The sequence below is a fragment of the Arachis ipaensis genome, chromosome B1 (assembly GCF_059453495.1).
Source record: "Arachis ipaensis isolate K30076 ecotype BB chromosome B1, ASM5945349v1, whole genome shotgun sequence".
NCBI lineage: Eukaryota > Viridiplantae > Streptophyta > Magnoliopsida > Fabales > Fabaceae > Arachis > Arachis ipaensis.
Window position 1 is genome coordinate 8,543,077 of NC_142436.1, and position 9,689 is coordinate 8,552,765.

At 23.2% G+C, this 9,689-nt stretch overlaps 1 protein-coding gene across 1 annotated transcript; it reads right to left on the reverse strand.

Moving 5' to 3' along the window:
- Positions 1 to 248: 248 nt before the first annotated feature.
- On the reverse strand, positions 249 to 1,568 carry LOC148575655 (cytochrome b561 and DOMON domain-containing protein At5g47530-like). Its single transcript, XM_088501228.1, has 2 exons — positions 957 to 1,568; positions 249 to 794 (listed from the first exon to the last, which is right to left on the reverse strand). The coding sequence occupies exons 1-2, from the start codon at positions 1,566 to 1,568 to the stop codon at positions 249 to 251; spliced, it is 1,158 nt and encodes a 385-aa protein (XP_088357354.1).
- Between the last annotated feature and the right edge of the window lie 8,121 nt (positions 1,569 to 9,689).

The following is a 9,689-nucleotide window of genomic DNA, read 5'->3' on the forward strand; positions in this document are numbered from 1 at the left end:
GTGGAGACTGAAGAGTATAAAAGTACAGTCTAAGAAACAAAAAGGAAGAAAAAATATATACATAAAAACAATAAACGATATAATTAACTTAAAAATGTGTTACAATGCCATTAAATTGTTGTAACAACCTAAAAAACAACCGTTCAAAACGGAAAAGAATATAGTTGCTGATACCTACAACTAATACTAAGATAAATTTAATATAAAGAATAAAAAAACTAGAGAAAAAGAACTGAAATATTTGTTGACTATGGGATCTGTTGGTCAACCACATCAGCTTGGTCCTTAGAGTGGGTGTTAGGCTTGTTTATGCATGGCAATATCCAAGTGATCACCTCCAAGACCAAAGCAATTAGAGCCAAACATATGATCACACCCAAATACACACTCTTCCATTCTCTTGCTTCCATTATGTCAATACCTTTGAAGACGTTCCATATGCCAAGTCCAATTGTTCCGTAACCGACTACATAGTGGAAGATGTTCCAGAAGATTCTGTGCCTGTGATCCTTCTTAGGCCTCAAGAACATAGCAACACAAACTTGTAGGGATGCTAGGCATACGAGAGTGATTCCAATGCATCCGTGAGAAGAGTGATGACGGTTATGTCGTGCCATGTATGAGCCAGTTGCAAAGCCAATTATGCCAATGATATAGGCCATGGATTGGCATGCTCGATGCACGTGAAACCACGTGGCACCCAAACGACCATCGAACGCCTTCAAGTAACGAGCTAATATTGCCCCCATTGGCATCAGTATTCCCCAGCTTATGCCATTCAATATCCCATGCACCTGTTGAAAGCAGAATTTGTTGTGAGAAAAATATATATAGATATGATAAGAGGCGGTTATTTTTAAAAAGAAATCTTTATGTGAAGATATCTTAATATATATTTGATTAAAAGGACAGAAGAAATTTTTTTACAACACAGAGAGTTTATGCATATTTCTGACCTTTCGGAGTTTGATTTTCGAATTTCCGGCGGTTTCTGAGACCTTCCCGGACACAAAATCTATAGTCCCAAAGGATTGAATGTTAGGTCCTGACAAAGAATGCATCCCAAGAGTTCCATCGTTAGAAACAGGGCCTTCTTGCCAGACATGATTCAGCAGAGTTGTATTCTCGGGGAGTTTGAAACTCGCAAAAAGGATCATATCGCCATTGGAATAAGATGCTGAGACGCTATAAACAGGAAAGCTAAGAGATCCTTCTTCCAAAAGAGTATCATAACTCGTGACAGAAGAGGTGTAGGCTTTGAGAGTAGCGTCAGAAGAATTTCTGAAAGCAAGGAATGCCTGGGATCCAACCATACCCTGTGAGGTTGGGTTGATGGCCCAAGCAACCCAGCTTGAATCCGTTGCGTTGGCCTTCTTGAATGCCACGTCGACTCTGCTTGATGATTGGTGGTAGTTCCAGTGCAGTGATGAATCAAGAACGCCCAGGTCCTTGCATGTTGCGTAGTTAACGTTATTCGGAAAATTCAACGACTTGCATGGTTCACAAGTCGCTGTGATCGACAACACAAGGAGCGAGAGTAACCACGCAAGTTTATGGATTGAGGCCATGGATGTGTGATTGGAAAGAAAAGAAAATATTGATTGAAGTTTAAGAAGAAAACTAAATATGGTGATTATTTGAACTCTCTGAGTGTTTTAGGATGGCACAATGAATAGTGAGTAGTAAGTAGCTGATAATTTATACAGGATTCAAGTTGTAACGTAGCTTCAAAATTTTTATAGAATCATTTCGGATTTGAATCTTATCAAACGGTTTGAACTAATATGATTTTGTTTTCTTTTGCAGTTCAGTTTAATTTAAATCAAAATATATTTCTCTTATTGAAATATTCTTTAGATACTATCCTTAATTAATAATTTTTTTTATGATACAAATGCATTTTTTATTTTTTATGACAATAATAATCACTAATCAACATAGAGTCATGGACTTACTGGCCAGCGGACTCGTTTCTTCAGTTTGAACCAACTAGTCTGGCATGATTTAAAATTTTAACAGTATGGCTTAATTAATTGAATATAATTGATCCAACTCATGCTTTTAGTTGACAAAGATTCGATAAAATTTAATTTTTATATGAAATAGGGGCATAGGGGATTTATTCTTTGTGATTGATCACGAACAATTATTTTAGATATATATTAAAATTAATCATGAAATCAATTATATATATTTATTTTTATATAAAATTAATAGTTAAAAGTTATCGAATAATTTGATATTTTTAATTAAATTATTATTTAATTATTTTTAATTATCAATTTATACTAATACAATTGTATGTAAGTTTTTACCCTAAGATATATATTAAAATATAAAATATACATAAAAAATAATTTTAAATTTATATATAAATACATAATGGTTAATTTGGTGTTTGATTTTCATTGTGCAACAATTCAAATCAGAGAATAAGAAAATAGAATAAAATAACAAAAATACTATTCGTTCACCAAAATCAATCACTCAAATTTGTCATCAATATATTTATATATAATTATATAAATATATGAGTAGTTTAATTTATTTTTAATGTGTATTTATATTCTAACATTTTTTATACTGATAGTTAATTTTAGTAACTAATTTTAATATACACGTAATATAGCCTAAAAAATAAATAAGAAAGCAACGAAGAAGAAGAAAATTAGTAAGACACATAAAAGAACAGAAGATGATTGTGATATTACAATATAATATTCAGAATATTTTGGACATTTAACATATAAATTTTTATTTATATTTTTTTAATATTATTTTTTGATAATGTAGATAATTTATTTTCTATATTGATAATAATATAGTGTTATAGCATGCTATGTGGTGTTTAGTATAAAAAGATTTGATTTACACGTTTTTTGGGTGGTAAGGGGTAGGTAGGAGCGAATTTTTCATCGCTTCTATTTGTGGGTAGTAAAAAATTAAACTCTAATATGCTCCTACTAGAGTTATCAAATGGACCAGTTCATCCCGTTTAGGCCTGACTTATCTAATCTTGCAGGTTAAACAGGCCCATTTAAGCCTATTTTATTTATGGCTCATAATTTTTCAGTTTGAACTATTTATAACCAATTCGATAGATTAAATGGGCGGACCCATTTACTCTTTTATATTAATTTTTAAAAAATATTTTGACAAAAAAATTATATTTTGGTCAAAAATCTTAAACAATATTTTTGTTGATGGGTCGAGTTTTCGGGTTGGGTTGGAAGAAATATTAGCAAAAAAAGTACTAACTTTTTTTTTTGAAAAATGTAAAAAAAATAAACGGGCCATCAATTTAGCTTGCATACTAGCCCGTTTAACTCATCATTTTTTGCAGGTTAACCGGGCCCGTTTATCCTGAAATTTAAACGGATTGAATTTTAGAGGCAAATCCACCTGTTTAAACCGATAAATAAACTAACCTGATAGATTTAACTCATTTTGACGGTCTTAGTTCCTGTGGGCATTCGCTCCATCTTTACCGGCTTTTATTATTATTATTAAAATCTAACAAATAAAAATAAATTTCAAAATTTATATAACTATCATCATGTATATAACATAAATTAACATAAAAAATTTAAAATAATACAATATTATTAATCATTTAACTAATTATTTTACATCTATATTATATATATTATATATGTTATATATTAAAATTATATATATTTTGATATAGGCTTTTTTATTTAAATAAAATAATAGAAGATCAAATTTACGTGAATCCCCTAAATGAAATTTTAAAACATGAATCCTCTAAACTATATAATATATAAATCGGTGATGTGAGTTAGATAATGCATAAAACATGTTACTTAGGACGATTTATGCATGAAATTTATTGGACAAATGCACATAAATCGTTCCAGGGCTATGTGTTTTTCAAGTTGTATGTAAATCGTCCTACCTTAGCATGAGTTAGGTTTTTTCATCTAAAATCCACAATCCTAGCACAATTTACGTGTAAATACACAACTTCAGCACCAAACACGATTTACGGGCAAATCCAAAACTAATAGATATATTTAGACATAATTTTAATTTGTACTTAAATATTTTTAGGTTGAATATTAATTTTTCAATAAATTTAGGAAGTGAAAATTTTAATTAGTTAAAAAAATGAATATAAAAAATGATTTTGTTACAACAAAGATTTATCTTCTAAAATAATTAAAAAAACTTCATTGAAAAGATTAATTATTGTGTATGAATAATTCTATTTTCATTTCAAAGACAATATCTAAAAAAATTAAAGAATTTAAATGTTTTAAAATAAAAAAAATTATTAAAATGATCAAATAAAAATTAACATCATTAAATTTGTAATTTTTATAAAATATATATTTTATTATTTTATTTTTAAAAATTAATTTTTTATTTTATTATTTTATCAATTTATTCAATTTAAAAGATTTTAATCTAAGATTAAATATTAGAATAATTCTAAAATCGAATAATAGATTCTTTATCTAAATGACAGAGAATTTGATAACATATTTTAGTCGAGAGAATAGCACTGATTTGACCAAATAGCAATCAATAATTGGATATTTTAGAGGATACAAGTAACACCAGCATAAAAATGAAGTGAAAAAATCAAAATACATAGCAAATGTAGAATTTAACCAAAAAAAAGATAATAATTGAGTTGAGTACTTGACGTACTAAAATTAATTTTGTAAAATATTTATTATGTGAATACTTGTAGATATAGATTAAATTCATTTTAATATCCTATTAAAACTAAATCTCAATTTTAAAACCTAATTCAAGAAATAAAAATATTTTTATATTTATAAATTATCTAGACACATAACAAAAAAAATATAACTATCTGAACATAATATAAACAAATTTTAGATATAACTATCTAATACTTGATTAAAATCTTTTAAATTGAATAAATTGATAAAATAATAAAATAAAAAATTAATTTTTAAAAATTAAATTAATAAAAAAATATCTTTTATAAAATTACAAATTTAATAATGTTAATTTTTATTTTATCATTTTAATATTTTTTTATTTTAAAATATTTAAATTATTTAATTTATTTTAGATATTGTCTTTGAAATAAAAATAGAGCTATTCATACACAATAATTTAGTCTTTTAAATGAAGTTTTTTTTATTTATTTTAGAAGATAAATCATTGTTGTAACAAAATCATTTTATATTTATTTTTTTAACTAATTAAACTTTTTCCCTCCTAAATTTATTGAAAAAAAACTAATATTCAACCTCGAAATATTTAAGTACAAATTAAATTATATCTAAATATATCTATTAGTTTTGGATTTTGCACATAAATTATACTTGAGTGCTGAGACTGTATATTTACACGTAAATCGTGCTAGGGTTGTGGACAGGGATGGACCTACACTAAAAGAAGAGGGGGCATTTGCCCCCACAATTTTTTTTAAAAAAAAACTAAAAACGAATACTTATTTATTTATATATATACCACTTGTTATATATATTATTGTTTAGCCAAAGTAAAATATAAATAATTTTTTTGTGTTTTATGTTAAAAAATATTTTGTTAAACTTAAGACATAATAATAATTATATTATTAAATTTGATTTAATATAAAAAATATCTAAACTAAAAAAATAATGATAATTACTTCATTATATTAGTTAATTAATTAATAATAAAATTAAAAATTAATTTTCTAATTAAATATAACTTAAATTATTAGTAATTTTTTAAAAATTATTTAAAATAAAAAATATTCTCTATATGTTAATATATTGTAATTATTTTGGTTAAAAAATTATTTATACCATAAAGACTATAATAAATAAATTTGACAATTAAATATGAGATAATAAAAAATAAATAAAATAATTGTTTGAGAATATATATAAAAAATAATATTTAGTCATGTTAAAAATAAAAAAAAATCATTATAAATTATTTTTTTGTTATTTTAAATATTATACTTAGTGTATGAAATCATATTTTTATTATTTTAAATATTATAATAAGTGATTGTGTATAGATTTTTAGTTCTTATTAATACTAGCAGCTCAACAGGCATATCGTGCCTGTTCAGCCGCTTTTCTATTGTTTTTTAAGAAATTATTTTTAATTTTTTATTAATATATTATTTATTTTTAAAATTTATTAAATAAATATTTTTTTATTATTTTAATATTAACGTGGCTTTATTTATATTATATTTTGTTAAAATTAAAATTATTATAAAAAAATATTTAAAATGTTAAATTATAAAAACACACAATAAAAAAGTATATATATATATATATATATATATATATATATAACATCAGAAAAAACATAGTTCAACAAATAATGATAATAATATTATCCTGATTCAAAAAGATTATATATAAACCAAAATACATATTAATTATTTTCAAAAGATCATTTTTATTTAAATTTCATAGATATTTATATTTGTCTTCATCTTTTTTAAGTGATATTAAAAAATTTATCGTGTTGTTATTATGTGTAATAAAATCAAGATAAATATTTATAAAGTAATTATTTATAAATATTATAAAATTTATTTATTTATTTTTTTAACAGTGTTTAATTTGAAGTAAAGATAAAAATTTATATTCAAAGTATTTTTTAATTTTATATTCAAAGTATTTTTTTAGATGTTTTTTTTTTGTGACATTTTTTTAGATGTTTATTGTGCTATTAGGTTATTTAAAAAAATTAATTAATAAATATTTTTATCCTACCACATCTTCAATGTTATATGTTATCTAATATTCAGTAAAAAAAATAATATTAACCAACATAAAATTGATTAAAAATTCAAAAAAGAATTAGCAAAATATTCATGAGAATTTTTTTACTTTACCATATAGGTACAGATTTTTTTTGCATCTTTTATATGCCAATCAAATAATTAGTACCATATGTCAAATGAATAATATTAAATTAATAATTTTTTTTGCAATATAAGTTATTTATTTTAATTTAATTATGAACGAATTTGCATGTACTTGAGTATCAGTACTCTACATCATTAATTGTTTAGGAAATAAACATATTAATATTTTAACAAATCATTGGTAGGTGCAAATTTTTTTTTGCGTCTTTTCTACGTTAATCAAATAAGAATTTAATTTTGATATTCTATTAGCGTAAAATAGTTTGATCTAATTACACAACGCTATCAAAATTAAACTCATCAAATAATCAGGGTTATATACCAAATAATATTGTGGAATACAAAATCATTAAATTTTTTGTTATATAATTTATTTAATTTAATTTAAAAATAAATATTTATGTACTCAAATTTTAATCACAATACTTTACATAATCAATAATTTAAAAAAATAAAAAAATAATATCATTCAATACAAAAAAAATTTAAAAATTGAGATTTAACTAAAAGGTAATAATTTGTAATTGTAGTGAATGGAGGCTATACAATCACGATGTTGAAAGAAGGAGAATGATGTCAATAGTAAAAATATAGAAAAGTGCATCTAGTGGTGAGAGTAAAAGAACTACGAATCCAATAATGAGATAAAAATTAATAACAAAAGAATGAGATCAAATTCTTAATATAAAGTATTCACATATAGAATATACCCAAAACAAAATGATAAGATCTATACAAAATTATTTATCACTGCTAATTATTCTTTTCCTCCTTTTATTCCTTTTATACCTGGCATCGAAAATCAACATTTGGCATCGTCGTTATTTAGTTCATAAAACCATAAAAATTCATCCAAATAATTGTTATATACAGAGAAGCACATTTAGAATGGAGAAGAGAATTAAGAAAAATTGAAAAGGATAAATTATTGAAATGAAAAATTGAAGAAGAGGTTAAGCATTTCTACTGTTATTAGTAAAAACACATAATGAAAATGAGATAGAAGAATATGTGTTGTTGTTAACGGTGGAAGTTTTTTATTTAAAGTAACCGACGCATGCATGTACGGAGAACTTCTATCATTAAGGGCAATATTGGAACATAAAGTTGGATACCAAAAACTCTGTTTTGGCATTATATATTGCTATAGATATATAGAGAAGCACATTTAGAATGGAGAAGAGAATTAAGAAAAATTGAAAAGGATAAATTGTTGAAATAAAAAATTGAAGAGGAGGTTAAGCATTTCTACTGTTATTAGTGAAAACACATAATGAAAATGAGATAGAAGAATATGTGTTGTTGTTAACGGTAAAAGTTTTTTATTTAAAGTAACCGACGCATGCATGTACGTAGAACTTCTATCATTAAGGGCAATATTGGAACATAAAGTTGGACACCAAAAACTCTGTTTTGGCATTATATATTGCTATAGATGTATAGATAGTTCTAATTTAAAAATTTAAATATATCTAAACCAATTTAAATTGGTCAAGTGATTAGCCTAGTCGTCTACTTAAATAATTATTAGAAGTTTGAATTCTGTCTCGTATGTGTAGCAACTCATTGCCAGTCCAACTGCAGAATCTTAAACAAGTGTATTAACCCGTGTCATGCACGTGATAAGATTGAAATTATAATTTTAAATTATTTTATTAAAAATAATTTAAATTATAATAATTTGATTAATAAAAATATAACATGGCACGGTGATAAGATTGAAATTATAATTTTAAATTATTTTATTAAAATTAATTTAAATTATAATAATTTTATTAATAAAAATATAACATGTTATATATTATTTGTTTTTTCTTAATCTAGTGTTAAATATATTAACTCTAAAATAGTTATTAATTGATTTTAGTAATCTACTTTCTTCAATAAATCAAGGCTCATCCTTAAACGCTCCTGGTTAAGTATGGAGTGCTGCACACCTTGTGAATTCGTAAATCTGAACTCTTCATTTATTATATTTTATTTGAATGGTCTGGATTTAAAAAGGTAACCTGTTAATCAGGTTAATCATTTTTTGATAAGTTTTAGATTTTTTTTGTAAGTCTCAGGTATTGAGCTGAAGTTCAAAATAAAAAAATAGTATATAAATATTAAAAACATGTCTGTAAAAAAATTATTGGACTTTAGAATTAAAATAAATAATACATAAAAAATAAGTTGAAAATTCATGAACTAAATCTAAAAAAACAGATATATTAGAATCTTAAAAAAAATAATATTAAATATATATTATGTATATAATATTAAAATTTAAATAAATTTTATTTTGTGTGAAATAAAATTATAATATTAAATATATACACAATGCTAAAAAATTTTGTGTTATATATATATATATATATATATATATATATATATATTATGTATATAATATTAAAATTTAAATAAATTTTATTTTATGTGAAATAAAATTATAATATTAAATATAAACACAATGATAAAAAATTTTGTGTTATATATATATATAATTTTATTTTGTGAGAAACAAAATTAAAACATTAAATATGAATAGAATGATAAAAGATTTTGTATTATACTAATTTAATTAAAAAAATATATATACAACGTAAAAAGCAAACAAACATATAATAATTTTATTTTGTGCGAAACAAAAATTCATATAAGTTTTTATTAACAATTTTTTTATTGAAATATGTCATTTTACTATATTTATAATATATTATTTGGAATAATTATATTATTTTAGTTAATATATATTATTTAAAAAAATATTTAAAATTTATTATTTTGTATTAAGAATATTATTAAAAATATATTATTAGTTTTTCTT

Bases quoted from the DNA above. Each gene is read 5' to 3' on its own strand.
- LOC148575655 (XM_088501228.1), bottom strand. From the start codon at position 1,568: ATGGCCTCAATCCATAAACTTGCGTGGTTACTCTCGCTCCTTGTGTTG. The intron at 795-956 runs GTCAGAAATATG...TGCTTTCAACAG, and splicing joins CGAAAATCAAACTCCGAAAG to GTGCATGGGATATTGAATGG.